The sequence below is a fragment of the Phacochoerus africanus genome, chromosome 6 (genome assembly GCF_016906955.1).
Source record: "Phacochoerus africanus isolate WHEZ1 chromosome 6, ROS_Pafr_v1, whole genome shotgun sequence".
Taxonomy (NCBI): domain Eukaryota; kingdom Metazoa; phylum Chordata; class Mammalia; order Artiodactyla; family Suidae; genus Phacochoerus; species Phacochoerus africanus.
This window is the reverse complement of record NC_062549.1, coordinates 78,365,514-78,381,141: the sequence shown is the minus strand read 5'-3', so window position 1 is coordinate 78,381,141 and position 15,628 is coordinate 78,365,514. Positions and strand designations below refer to the sequence as shown.

The 15,628-nt window shown below is 43.8% G+C and overlaps 1 protein-coding gene across 1 annotated transcript in view; it reads right to left on the bottom strand.

Annotated features, from left to right (window-relative positions):
• PCMTD1 (protein-L-isoaspartate (D-aspartate) O-methyltransferase domain containing 1) overlaps window positions 1–15,628 on the bottom strand; it is a 63,507-nt gene that overhangs the window by 29,362 nt on the left and 18,517 nt on the right. The window contains exon 2 of the mRNA XM_047783934.1: window positions 8,915–9,345. Within this exon, the coding sequence (XP_047639890.1) occupies window positions 8,915–9,221 (307 nt within the window). The 5' untranslated portion in view covers window positions 9,222–9,345. The remainder of the gene's footprint in view (window positions 1–8,914; window positions 9,346–15,628) is intronic.

Sequence of the window (15,628 nt, the reverse complement as noted above, 5' to 3'; positions counted from 1 at the left end):
TGCAGACACAGCGTGGATCCCAAGTTCCTGTGGCTGTGGTGTAGGCTGGCAGCTGTAACTCTGATTTCGACATCTAGCCTGGGAATTTTCATATGCCACAAGTGCAACACTAAAAAAAGAAAGAAAAAAACAGCTTTAGAACTTAGACCAAACTCTTTAACGGCAGTCGTCTCTTGCAGAAGCCATTTCATCAGCTCTTTCATTGTGCTGTGTATTTCCTTTTGAAGCACCTGAAGCTACTCCATATGCTTCACTGACATGGGGGCCAGTGTAATGACCAATTCACATAAACAATAAATATTTGCTGAAATAAATGAAGAACAACCAATAAAATGGCCCCCATGCGTCTACTGCTAGTTCAAAAATGACGTGCACAGTTTCAAGGGTACGGGATGTGCCTTCTGTGCTGCTGGCACAAGGCTGGGTGGGTATAACAAATACTTTCTGAAAGAATGATAAAGCGCAGAAATGTATCAGTGACTCCAAGCTGAAAAGGTTCACAAGGAAGACTGAGGTAAACGATATATACAAAGCATAAAAATGTTTATTTTTCATGTCTTAAGTATACCAACAAAAAAAAATCATGTGTCTAACCTATTTTATCATAGAATGAAGCATTCTAAGAAGTAAAATCTTATAGGTAAGTACATTCCATTCAAAATAAACTTATTAATTTTAGCTGTTTGCTAGAAATCTTCTAAAATGCAATACGTATTTTCCTTTATGTACCTAGGAATATTCTCTGACTTCAAAGCAACTATCAACCAGATGAACACCACATGAGTACTACGCAGGAGGAGGCATCTCCAGCGCTCCATGCATTGTTCTTCAAGTGGGGAGTCAAGCAAAGTGCAGGAGAGGCAGGGAAAGAAAATCTTTCAAAGTATGCTTTTTGATTCTTTTGGGCTTCTTAACCCTGTGAATATAGCACCTATTGCACAAAATACAGATAGAGAGAGAGAAGAGAAGGGAAACTGATGTTCAGGTTTTTTGCCTTGGGTAGTTTTTGTAGAAAAGAGTAGCTTTCACTAAAATGGAAACACAGGAGGAACAAGCCAACCTGACCCCACTGTCTTGTGTGGGCTGGGGTAAGGAAGGATAACCTGAGCTGAGACAGGCTGAACTTTTGGAATCAAGAGATATGCAATAAGCATCACATAATTAAATAGCTAGTTTGTCAGCCAGCTTGGAAGATGAAGAGTGTCCAGAGCTCAGCAGAGCTCGGCTGCTGGACACCTGTGAATCCTCTGCATAAGGGGGTTACCTCAAGACAGAAGGAACAGCCATTCTTCGCCACAGGTTAAAGCCAGAGAAGCTGACATAAAAGGAGAGATAATGTATATATAAAGCCAAGGCAGAGAACTGAAATCCAGGGAAAGAACCTCCACAGGCCGAACAAAGGTGTAGGGCAGTTGACAGGCTGACTCACAGGAGCACCCCCAGAGAGAACGAGGAGGCAGCTTCCAGGAGCAGCAGGCCAAGCAGCCCAGCTCACCAGCCCACCAGGTGAGCCTCTCACCTGGGCACTCAGTCCAGCAGCCAGCTCAGCCCAGGAAAGACGAAGAGGAGAGCCCAGTCTGAGGGCGTCAGCTCCACAGTGAGTCACCGCAGGCCAGAGACTCACACGTAATTTTACACAGAGACACGAATTCAGAAAGGTTTAGTGGTTTTCTGAAGTATACAGTCAATAATTATTATTTGTGGTGGTTTATGTTCTATAAAGTCCAGAAAACACTTAGTTTTTAAGTAGTTTTCCCCTGCTACTAGGGGAAATATGTACATATAAACATACCTCAAATAGATAATAAGTCTATTTTCTTTATTTTACAAGAGAAAATGAGCTTGAGTGTTAAGAGACAAATGGGCCCAGAGCCCAAGCTGCTTGAGCTGCTTCACTGCCATCTCCATGCCCTGGCCACCACCCTAAGACGCTGAAACCAGGAGGCAGAACTCTCCCTCATCCCACCCCAGCTGGGACTAGGCCACAGAGGAACCCACCCCATTCACCTGTCGCACATGTGCTGCAGTGATGAGTACTGATATGAGGGTTACAAATAAAGTATAGCAAGTAGGAGTTCCCGTCATGGCGCAGTGGTTAACGAATCTGACTAGGAACCATGAGGTTGCTGGTTCGATTCCTGGCCTTGCTCAGTGGGTTAAGGATTCAGCAGTGAGCTGTGGTGTAGGTCACAGACTCGGCTCAGATCCTGCACTGCTGTGGCTGTGGCATAGGCCAGCGGCTACAGCTCCGATTAGACCCCTAGCCTGGGAACCTCCATATGCTGCAGGAGTGGCCCTAGAAAAGGCAAAAAATAAAATAAAATAAACTATAGCAAGTAGGTGCATTTGCAATGGTTCAACTGTTTCTGGATCATGGATATCTAGGTTGGGGAGAGTTAAGCTGAAGGTAAAAACTCAAGATGTGAAGAGAACTGACTTTTCACAGCACTGAGGGAACTACCTTTCAACTTCCAAAGACTATAAGGAAATATAACCAGAAGTTACTATGAAAACTTTGTAAATTTTCTAAAACTTGTACTGTTTTCTAATATTTGACTTTTCTTTTTTATTATTTCCTAGTTGTTGCCATGTAATTATCAGCAGTAATATCCATAAACACAAAATCACCTGGGGATTGACTTTCCAAGGTAGCAGCCATGAAGGACATGGCTATCAGTAACAATTTCCATTCCACAACCAAAAAAGAGGGGGAAACCCTAAAATAGAGAATACCAGTGGCAACTCAGTACAGGGTGTATGCTCAGAGGAAAAGATGCACAAAGGTCTAACAAGGATTAAGAAGTTTAAACTGTAACAGCAAGGAGCTTTATCAATTTCCCAAAATGTTAGTAGACTAAATCAAAGAGTTCCTTTCAGAACAGATTTGCTCAGAGCTCAAAATAAAGCACATACCAAGAACAGCCTTTTTAATTCCTTTTAAAGTGGGGGGAGCAGGGGCAAAGTAGAAAGACAGAGGGAAAACTGAGGTTTGGTTTAATGCAGAGAAGAAAATCTACCTTAGCCCTGGAAACCTACACAATCTGTTGTCTCACCAAAGACAGGCTGGAGAGGGGCAGAAGGCCACTGTGAACCTCCCTCATTTCCGGGCCTGGAGTGAGCCAAGAGTTTTCTAAAAGAAATGTCTTTAAAGGATATGAAAAGATACTTGAAAATCATTTCTGATAGAGGACTTGTATCTAAACCATATAATGAAAACTTACAACTCAAGAATAAGAACACCAACAACTTAATTTAAAAACTAGAGAAAAGATCTGAATAGACATTTCCCCAAAGATGGAAAAATGACCAAAAAGTACAAGAACAGATGTTCCATGTTGCTAGTCACTAGGCAAGTGCACGTTAAAACAAGACATGGGACTTGACACTGTGGCACAGTGGGTTAAGGATCCAGTGCTGCCATCAGCTATGGCGCAGGCCACAGCTGCAGCTCAGATTCAATCCCTGGCCCAGGAACTTCAAAATGCCATGGGTGTAGCCATTTGAGGGTGGGGAGATACATACTTACTAAGACGGCCATTTAAAAAAAAAGGGGGGGGGGCATCAGTGAGGATGTGAAGAAACCAGAACTTCATACATTATTGGTGGAAACAGAAAATGGTACAGCCACTCTAGAAAATGTGGCAATTTCTTTCTTTTTGGCTGCACCTGTGGTATGCAGAAGTTTCCAGGACAGGAATTAAACCCATGCTACAGCAGTAAACAGACCCACAGCAATAACGTTGGATCTCCAACCTGCTGAGCCACCAGGGAACTCTCAATTTCTTACAAAGTTAACTATAAACCTGGAGTTCCTGTCATGGCTCAGTGTTAACGAACCTGACTAGTGTCCATGAGGACGCAGCTCAGATCTGGCATTGCTATGGCTGTGGTGTCAGCCAGCAGCTACAGCTCCAATTCAACCTTTAGCCTAGCCTGGGAACTTCCATGTGCTGCAGGTGGGGACCAAAAAAAATTTTTAAAAATAAACCTACCACACAGCCCAGCAATTTCACTCCTAGGAATCCACCCAAGAGAAATGAAAATGGATGTCTCCACCAAGATTTTTATGTGAATGCTCATATCAACATCATTCAAAATAGCCATCAAGTTGTGAAAGGACAAACAAAATGTAGTCTCTACACAGTGGACTACTACTCACCACCAAAAGAGATGGGATACTGACATATTCTACAGCGTGAATGAACCTTGAAAACACAATGCTCAGAGAAAGAAGCCATACACAAAAGGTCACAGAGTGCATGACTCCACGTATACGAAGTGTACAGAAAGTACAGAAGCAGCTGCTGGGTGCTGGGGAAGGGATAGGGAGTGGGTCAGCTGGGCATAGGGGAGCTGTCCAGGGTGATGGAAGCGTTCTTGAACTGGAGCATGGTAATATCCGCACGGCTCTGAAAACAGACTAAAACTGACTTGCACAGCTCAAATGGATGGACTTTGTAGTATGTTATACCTCATCAAAGGGAGGAAGAGGGCTAAGTGAGAGAGAAACCTGAGTGTCCGAGGTCGAATGCAATACAAGTAGGAGCTGAATTAATTAAGTACACGAAAGAGCAGAGACCAAACATGATGGCCACACGCTACCTGACCAGCCCTCTGGACCACAGGGCAGCTGAAGGCATTTAGAGATGTTGGCAGCAGGTTCTCCTTGACGCACACAAACCTCTCCACTGTCTGACCTGAGGAACAGGTGCTGCAGCGCTAAGGCAGTGGCCTACACAGTGCTGGATGATTCCAGCAGTGTCTCCACAGACAAGCCCACCAACTCAGGATCTAGGGCAAGAGACTAAAAGTCATTAAGCTGGAGGAACCTTGTAGATTTTGTAAGAAACCTCTAAATTTTATAGTATGGGTTATATAAGGAAATGGGAATGAATCCCTAAGCAAAAGGGATCAGAATGCAGGGGAACCATCCCCACATGAATCAGAAACATTATCAGAATAACTTGCTTCACAGTTCTGCTATTTATTTATTTACTTGCTTTTTAGGGCCACACCCACGGCATATGGACATTCCTAGCTAGGGGTTGAATTGAAGCTACAACTGCTGGACTACACCACAGCCAGAGCAACACAGATCAGAGCCACATCTGAGACCTGCACCACAGCTCACTGCTGAATCCTTAACCTGAGAACTGAGAATCCTAGCCTGAGAACTGAGCAAGGCCAGGGATCGAACCTGCATCCTCATGGATCCTTGTCAGGTTCGTTAACTGCTGCACCACGAAGGGAACTCTGACAGTTCTGCTATTTAATGAGGATCTAGGAGACTTCTTTTCCTGCTCCCTATTTTTCAGCAAGATTCCCTGGACAGAAGACAGCACTGAAACAAGGGTCAATTAAGGACTAGATTCTCCGTGAATATCCTTAGCTCTAGGAAGACTCTTAAGCAGAAGTAAGTGGAACAAGAAGAATATCTTCAATTGAAAACTGGACAAGCTGTCTGAAATGAGACATAGAACCTGGAGTGATCCATTTTCTAGATTTGGGGCAAAAATAAATTCCACCTAAGAGTAACAGCTTCAGGAGTTCCCATCATGGCACAGTGGAAACGAATCCAACTAGGAATCATGAGGTTTCGAGTTCAATCCCTGGCCTCACTCAGTGGGTTAAGGATCCAGTGTTGCTGTGAGCTGTGGCGTACGGCTCGCAGACACGGCTCAGATCTGGCTTTGCTGTAGTTGTGGTGTAGGCCAGCAGCTGCAGCTCAGATTTGACCCCTAGCCTGAGAACTCCATATGCTGCAAAAAAAAAAAAAAAAAAAAGAGAGAGAGAGAGAGAGAGAAACAGCTTCAAGTGCACTTTAATCACAAGAAATTTGCTGAAGTGAGGCTGAACCTACTTCCCTTACTGAACAAGGGTTCTCAAGGCAGCAGCCCACCCTTGGCAGGGGTTCCTCAGCAGTGGTGAGGACTCCTCACAGTCCTGAGGACTCCTCACAGTCCTCAAGAGACATCCTACCCTCCCTGCCTCAGCCTGGACTCCTCCAGCTTCTATGGAGTGTGTCCTCAGATGAAAGCCAGTGCCTTGGGGAGCACCTGTCACCCCATGCCGTGACTGTGACTGGAGGGCTGGGCCATGGGGTTAGAGTGCCTTGATAAGGAAGAGAGCTTCTGTTAAAAGTCACTGGGAAGCACTGGAGCAAAGCCCCACGCACCACACTCAGATAATCAAAGGGAACACATCAGCCTCTTTCTTTGGACCTACTTGTAAGTGACTTTTACGGATGCGTCTTCCCCTTCTTGACTTAATTAAATGCTCAAGAAACACAAACCAAAAAAGGGGAACAGGAGAGAAAAGAGTAAGCTTCCCCAAAAGCTGGAGAGCTTCAAGATTTATTAGCTGTAATCACAGCTTTTTACACACTCTGCTCTTTCTGCCTTTACTTTTTAAAAATGTTTTTATTTAACAGAAGAAAGGCTGGGGGAAAAATGTAATTATAATGTATACATGTAAGGATAACCTGACCCCCTTGCTGTACAGTGGGAAAATAAAAAAATAAATAAATAAAAATAAAAAAATAAAATAAAATAAAATAAAAATGTTTTTATTTGATCCTTCTCATCAAATTAATGTTTCCCAACAAAATGAGAAAAATTACATCTTGGCCTCAACTGCAGGACCACACAGGCAAATCCTAAAATGACGTGAGTCACTGCAGTCACACACGTGACTGAAGACCCGTGACTCCCTGGAGCCTGGTAACAGAGGGTGTCATCACTGTAGGTCATTCACACCAGGTCTGTTTCCCCAGCTTCCCGCTGAGAATGGGGAAGAAAGCAGTCAAGACACAATCAAGTCTGTGGTCGGCTGGCCTACAAACGCACCTGGCCCAGGAATCTAATTTCATGGGGACAGAGACTAAGAAATGGAGTTTAAGAGGGTGACCCCACTGCCAGTGAGACTGCTAATGACGACGCCCCCTCCCCTCATTAGGCCCTGGCTAAACCGACCTCCCTCAGCAGAAGCCAGGTGACTGGCTGGAGAAGTGAAAACAGGACAAGTGATCTGTGTCTGACCAGATAGGTGTGAGACCTGGACTCGAGGCTTAAGGAGACGCAGCTGCTCGAGAAAAGCACTGGGTCAAGGAAGGCAACTCCTGCCTGGAAAGAAGTGTTTCCTGCTCCCTCCGCTATGGTCCTTTGCTTTGGAGACTGTCTCAAATCCCCAAGATTCCCTTTCCAAAGAGGCTCTCTGATAGAAGTGACAGATTTCTGAGATTCCCAACCTGCTGAGAAAGTCCCATCTCAGGAGGTGCAAGAGCATCAAATTAAAATGTGAGCCACTAAATTTCTTTCTTGGCAAAAATTATTATTATGTTTTTTTTTTTAGGGCCTCATCCGCAGCAATACGGAGGTTCACCAGCTAGGGGTCCAATCAGAGCTACAGCTGCCAGCCTACGCCACAGCCACAGCCATGTGGGATCCAAGCCATGTCTTCGACCTATACCACAGCTCACAGCAATGCCAGATCCTTAACCCACTGAGTGAGGCCAGGGATCGAACCTTCATCCTCATGGATGCTAGTCGGGTTCATTAACTGCTGAGCCACAACGGGAACTCCTCTTGGCAAAAATTAATAACGTCACTTTTTTTTGTTTGTTTGTTTGACTACAGGTTCCACAGCTTGAAGAGAAAGTGTAGAGCCAGCCAGGGTGTAGAAAGGGGAATTACAGGTCTAAAAACGATGCTTCGAGTCATACAGTGTGACTACATAACTTACTGTCTAAACTAGGACACTCAGAGAAAGAAAGGACATCATTAATACTGATGCTAGGATGACCAAGAAAAACTAGGGCTATCCCAGCACACTGGGGCATAGGGTGCCCACTAGAGGACACATGGCTACTAAAATGCTTCCAGGACTCTTTCACTTGGAGCTTCCAACCACATCCCTCTAACCTGGGCACACACCTCAATTGCAGCACATACAATAACTGCTCATCTTCTATGTCCCTCCACCCCAAAGTCTGTGAACACAAAGGCCTAATGCTCCACTGCCTAGCAAACAGTGAATTCCAAGTGGCTTGGGAAAATTCATGCTTGTTCGTCCCCCACCTAACATCATGTCTGACAGGAGATCTCCTCCATGCAGGCTTTGTCATCCTCATTCTCAGTCTCCTGGCTCTCATCTCCTAGTCACGTGGCCTCAGGCGAGTTAATTCAGCCTCTGTGCCTCCATTTACTCACCTACATACACGGGAATCGTGATAATACCTACTTCTCAGGATCATTAGAACACGACACGAGTTGCTGTATGTCAAGTGCTCTACACAATGCCTAGCCCTCGCAGCAAGCACCCCTAAGCTTGGTGATGGCAGAGGTATTTGACCCTTTCGATCATAGGCAACCGGAGAGGATGCCTGACAGGAGAGGCATTCAATAAGGAAGCTGAAAACTTAATGACACAGACACCTCCTCTTTCTTCCCCAACCCACCACTTTGCCCCAACACTGCCAACTGCTCTACGTCCCACATCCTCCTTTGTCCCCACAGAAACAGAACCATTCCCTAAACAGTGCGACCCCGATAACCATCAACTACCCCAGCGGTCGGAGCTTTTAACTGAAGTAGATTGCATGACACTCCAGAGTTTCCTGCCTGCCAACTGTTTGATGGGTTGAAAACAGTTCCAAGAACTTTTAAAGTCTGGGATCGGATGCAGACGCTAACTATCAGGGTCAGGGCTAAAACCAGGAAAGGATTACTACTACAACCTCATGTTTCCACACTTAAGGAAGGAAGGTAACTACTTTAACTGTATACATTCAAACATATACTGTATACAAAGTTACAAACCCTATTATATATATATATATATATATATATATATATCATAAACAGTAACATAATCTCAGCTTACTTTTTAAAATAGAATTTTACAAAAATAAAATTACCTAAAATTAAGCCCACCATTGTACTTAAATATCCGGTTCCACTTCCCAGGTTAAGAAAAGACAATCCTGGTTGAAGTTTCAATGCTTCCATAACTTCAGAATAAATGCAAGGTGCTGACAAGTGTATGTTGCCATGCTTCCAGGCTAGGTCTTTGTAAGCATTGTCTCGGTAGCCTTCCAAATAGTAATCTCCGCGATCAATCGCTCTGAAGGCTTGCTCCACTCTTTCAGTGCGGATATACTGAGCTTCTTTTAAGTTATCAATTAAGTCATCATTATCTTCCCCAGCACTCACAGCTCCTCCCATGATAGCATTCAAATCAAACCATAAATTTTAAAATGTAATATAATTAGCAGAAATGGCTTCCAATAATGTAGTGTGGTTTGTTTTCCTTTTAATATTGCACTTGATTTCCAAAAATAAATTAATCCTGAAAGGGAAGAATAAAAATAAACAGGTTTAAATTAATGCTCAAAAGGAAAGTAATTCCAGCTTATTAAATAAATAATAGTCATTATAACTACCATTTTTCACGGACATATTCTGTTCTAGACACAGTGTTAGACTCCCTAAATATATTATTTTGTTTATTCTCATAACTACCACAAAAGGTAACGAGTATGATCTCATCTGTACAGACAGGAAATTTGGGACACAGAAAAGTTAAGTCATCTCAGACTGTGAGGCCCAGTATGGCAGCCACTGATTACACAGCTACCTAGACCTAAATTAACTAAAATTATCAACAATTTAAAATTCAGTCAGTTACACCAGCCACACTGCAAGTGCTTAACAGCCCCATGTGGCCAGCAGCTGCCACACCAACAGTACCACTCGAGAAAGTGGACCTGCTGGAATATGACCCCTAGTCTTCCAGACCCCAGAGACAATGCTCGTAATCACTAAGCCACGTGGCCTTTTTTAGAGTGTGGGAAGCCTAGTTAAGTATGCATGGGTTACTTGACTTAATATCCCTAAACTTAAAAATCCACTAAAACTTCTAAAATGGACAATATAAATTCAAAAGGTAAAGAATATTACCTAAACACTGAATACAAAATGGAAAAACATAAATTCTGAAATGATAAAAGAGATCACCAATTTTGTTAACAACTTTAATAGTTTAAGCAACTACAATGAACATACAAGTATAATGAACTTCTTTAACAAGTCAAATCCAGAATCTCTGAATGGAAACATAAGTAACTTGATACAATAAGAATTTCAATACATAATACTGAATATACAATTTAAGCTTTATTCAATTATTTACCATAGATCAATTAATTTCTGGTTTAATCAATCAGGTGAAAGGGAAGGAGAGAAAAAAACAAGAGCTGTGATAGCCTTCTGGCAGGGCTGTACCTCAACTCCCAACTGGAGAGAAAAAACAAAGAGTTGTGATAGTCCTTATGACAGGGCCGTACATCCACTCCCAACTTGAGGGACAGCAGTGAGCGAAGCACAGACCCTTGCCCAAGCTGCTCCCACACTGCTGGGGAGACTGCTACGCCAGAGCCTGCCCCACTGGCTGTGCCCCTCCTGTCTTTTCCTATGGTCTCCTCACACTTTCTGAGCAGAGGAAATACTGTAAACCCACAACACATTCCTACGTGATTTACTCAAACTCACACAAATGCTGGCTCCAATGCCTCCCCCAACCCCAACCCCCCCGGGGGGATGGGGAGATGCTGCTCCTGGGACAGGTCCTGCAGTAAGTGCAATTCCAGCATGTAAAGAGGTTTTAATGGCATGGCCTCTGAGCACAGGTTGGCTTTGCACCTGGTACTCAGAGTGTGGATATCTTCCCAAGACACTAGAGGTTGGGAGACAGTCTCCTCTGTCTCCACTGTGGCACCTGCAAAGGATTTCATGAGAGTAATTCTGACTGTGTGGACAGTTAACAAAAGGCCCTATTGGAAATGCATCATTTACTAGTTTGAAAAATTATTTCTGCTCTGTTCTAGGGCTGAAGAGTGACCTGTCCCTTCTCAGGTCCTTCTGAACTCTATTCAAAATGACCACAGCAAAAAAAAACCACACACAGACTTGTACTACACAGAAGCTCACACTCTTGGAGAGAGAGGAAAGAGGAAGAACTGAGCAAACAGGAACTACTACCACTTGCTATTACCTTTAGGTTCCCTCATCCAAAAGACAATAAACCTAGAAGGAAGGCATCCATAGGTCTGCTTTCAAGGAGAGACCCCCGTAAAGGCACAGGAGCAAGATGTGGCAGCTGCTGGAGGAGCCCAAGCCACCCAAAGAGGACGTGGTTCCCAGGACCACGGCAAGCTTTCTCGAGGCCCTGAACTGTGCAACACAGCAAAAGGGGTAAGGAAATTGCAGATTGAGGAAGCAGCTTGGATCCAAACAAAGAAAGCAGATGCTACCTGTAAGAAACTACACACAGCTGGGTCTTTTTCACCCCCGTAGGACCTGATCCTGCAGGCCAGTGAATTAAAAAAAAAAAAATGAACAAATTATAAGTTGGTCAATTTCATAAGGCTCCTGAGTTCTGAGAGACCCATGAGACCACGCTAATTTATAAACATCTGCTCTAAGCAACAGTCAAGTATTAACAGGGCAAAGTATATTTCCACTTTAGAAAGGACAATAGCTTTGTTTCAGATCTACTGCAACAGACTTGAGTCCAGGCACCCAGAAAGCTGGAAAAAACAACACCTTGTCAACAAGGAGAAGCACACAACTGTGAAACCAGATCTCCCAGATTCCTTTCTCTACAGTCTGGTAGGAAAGACAACAGATCAGAAAAGAAAGCTGAAAGCTATGCAGAAGAGAGGGAGTCAAGAAAGGCTTCCTGGAATAGGAGGCACAGCTGCTGCAATGCATGTTTCTTGAACACGAAGGAGCTCACACATCCAGCATACAGGGTAACAATCTGGAGATAATAGTGAAGGTGTGGTGGCTCACAGTGCATGTTCATTTTGTGAAGTGATAAGAAGCACAAGCTTCCCACAGGTTCAAAGCAGCTTATGAAGACTTGAGGCAAAAAGCTAAAAGCAGAAAGTACCTTTGTGTAAGATAATTCAATGCTGGCACAGTGTCTTCAAGTAATCTGGGAGCTGTGAATGCAGATGAAAGAATGCCACGGGAGTTCCCGTCATGGCACAGCGGAAATGAATCCAACTAGGAACGATGAGGTTGCGGGTTCAATTCCTGGCCTCGCTCAGTGGGTTAAGGATCCCGTGTTGCCATGAGCTGTTGGTGTATGTCGAAGACGAGGCTCAGATCTGGTGTGGCTGTGGCGTGGGTCGGCAGCAACAGTTCCGAATAGATCCCTAGCCTGGGAACCTCCATATGCCACAGGTACAGCCCTCAAAAGACAAAAGACAAAAAAAAAAAAAAAAAAAGGATGCCACAAAATTTTCCCCAAATTAACAGGGAAGACTATACCCAGGTACACATTCTTAAATTTTGATAAAAATATATCCATATGGAAATAAAACAATACCATAAGCAAACGGTCTCCAGGGCCTGAATCTCACAAGAGGAAGATGCAGCCTGGGGTTCAGGCTACAAAGGAGTGACAGACTGCAATGCCAGGTGCAAATCCCAGTAGATTCAGCTGTGCTAGAAACTGTTATTAGGATTCTTAGTGTTTCTGCTAGTAAACTGGTTGCATAGGTTTTGAGTGGTATGCCCCAAGACTATTTTTCTCCACAAGCCCTGCTGTTTTGCAAAATACTAGGTGTTTTTCAAAGGGTAAAAAAATAAAATAAATAAACCTAGTACTTGACTTCAATACCCTTGACAAAATCTTAGAAGACCTCAAGGACCCCAGACCACATCTAGAAAACAGCTGGCCTAAACAATCACAAAAGAGCCACAGGGGTTACACAAGGGTGTTACGGGACACCCAGCCCAGACACGGTGGGGGTACGGGTGGGATGGAAGGATCCGAAGTTCCCTAGAGAAGATGAAGGCTTGGGAAGCACCAAGGGCAGAAGGAAGCAAAGGTGTTGAGGGCTGTAGAAAAGTTAAGGGCAATTTGCCTACTCAAGGCACTACAAACGGCACTGCAGAACTGAGCCCAGGGACAGAAGGCTGTGCTGGTAAGGCTACAAGAAGCAAGGATCCAGGTAACTAGCAGGCTAGGTGCACCGGGAGCCCGGTTCCTCCTGTGGACAGTGGCAGCCAGGGAAGGACCCTAGACATGAGAGGCACACTGTAGGATGAACTGTGATGGCTCATGTAATTTGAATTGTCACTTGGCCACACTGGGGGAGAGAGGGGGGAGAGGTCACGAGGGAATGGGGTCAACACTCCATCTGTAATACAAAGAAAAATTGCCTAAAACTAGTGGGTTGCAAAAGAGAAGAAGCCTCAGTCTGTAATGAGGAGGGGACTCACTATGTAACAGCTAAATGTCTTTAAGTTTCCTCTGGAGTCTGAGCCTCCTCGGGTGGAAAGAGGTGAAGCCGGGAACTGCTATGCTTTGTCTTCAAGGCTGGTAGTATCATTTAATTTTCTGAACTCTGTATGTACACTACATGAACAAAACTGACAAGGGGAAAATAAAGGAGATGTATGTATTTATTTAGACCAGACGCAGTACAAAAAAGATATGTGGAGAATAATTTCTTATGGAATAAATATACATTTAATAAATTAAGTTTACAGCAGAAAAATCAAGGAAGAGATCATAATATAAACTAGAGCTTCCAAGACGTCATTTTATCACACACACTGTTCCAAGAAATAGAGTGAAAAATGAATGATATAAAGTCTATGTACACTTATCATAAATTAATTCCATAACATTCAGACTTGATTTAAATGTAGTAATGCGCATTTATAGAAAATCTGAAAACCAAGTAAAATAAATATAAAATTATTGTTAATCCTAACCTCCAGAGCCACTGTTATTATTTACATTCTGTTACACAATATTGTTATTATACTGTATATGTTATTTCAGACTTTTGTCTAATATATGTTAAGCATTTATTCATGCCATCAAAAATTCTTCCAAAATCCAGAGATGTGCTACCCCACCAGACAGATGCACCAAGACATAACACATCCCTGACCAGACCATGCGACTTTACTTTGATTATAATCAATGTACACAGGAGTTTTAAGTTAAATCCGTAGTGACTATTTTGATAATTCAACAATAATCCCATAACTCGAAATACAATTCATTTTTTTGTGAGTAAAGCAACAGTATTAAAAAGACATTACAGCATTAGGTCATGGAAAGTTGTTCGACATTTGTTAATTCTGAGATAATTCCATCTCAACCAAGGAAAGATGCCAAGCACAAGTCTAGCTTTGATCCATTGATAACTCAGTTGTATGGCTCGGGGCAACTCTCCAGAACACCAATTCCTCACCAGATTTCCAAGTCCCCCAGAGCTCAGATTTCCCTGCTGCTTTGGCACCACACTTGCACTGGAACATGGCTGAGTTTTAGTTATCTAGGAATGATTGTCAGGGCCTCAGCATTTATGTCACTGTAGTCACAAGTTTTTCTGCCCCACTCCCGCTATTTTCTCTAACACAGAAAAATGTAGGGGTGTTCAATTCCTGCATTAAACAATAAAAGCGTACTAAGGACTCTGAAAAAAAGAAAGGGTAAAGGCAGAACAGGACAAAGTGTCAGAACAAAGGCCTGAACAGCTTAAACATTTACGTCCAAAAGGGAGGCCATGGCATTCACTCCATAACAACTTCACTCCTTGGCACCTTCTCTCCAGTATGATGTTTATGGTGGAGAAACAAAGCCCACGCTCACAGAAGCAGGTTCACCTGACATGATCTGCAAATGTTCTGAGAGCTGCTTGCTACTTTTTTGAAATCAGATATGTGACTTTAAAGTATTTGGTTGAGGGGAAGAACTGCATATTAAGGTGTCTTTCAGGCAGCTTAGGGCTGGTTTACGGAGGTTAGAGACCAGTCAAAGGAGGTGGGAAGCAAGCAGATGGCAGGCAGATGTCACCAAGTGGGAGAGAACTCACTGAATACAGACCCCTTCCCTGCCCTCCTGGCAACCGGGGGCCAGCAGCCCAGTGCCCCCAGTGCTCCTTTCTCCGCAGAGGTGAGGAGCAAGCTGACCCAGCCCCGGGAGAAGGAGACTGGCTATACACAGGAGATCACTTGCTGGAGGCCATGAACAAAGGCTCCTTCTCCTTCTACCCCTCCAGGACCTTGTCATGGGGTCATGGACCAAGGCTGCTTTGAGTAGAGAGTCAACCACACAGGGGAAAACCGCTCTCAGTGATGACAAACAGATGCAATGAAATATAAATACTGAATTATGAAAGGCTAAGCTAAGGTTCCCTACTCCTGTGCCTGCAGCTTCCTGCATCCCTCCTACATGCCAGGCCTGGAGTCTGCTCCTCCCCGATCCCTATGAAGGGGCACTGACCTTATTTTACTGAGAACCAAGCTCAGAGACACTCAGAGCTGGCGAGGGCTGAGCCAAACTCAAATCTGTCTGTCAAGCCACTAAACCCTCCTGAAATGGAATAGCTGGTACAGGGGCTCCTATCCTCTCAACTCAGAAGTAAACTCTTGCATTCTCTGCGCCAAAAATATGTTCAATTCAGATCTCCTTCCCTCTCTCTCAACCTCTCATTTCCCCTTTTTCTTCCCTTTTGTACTCTTGGTTCCAAAGAAAGGCTGGATTAGAGGGAAATGAGCATCTGCTGCCAATGACTGTATAGCCTCAGGCAAACTGCTTAGCC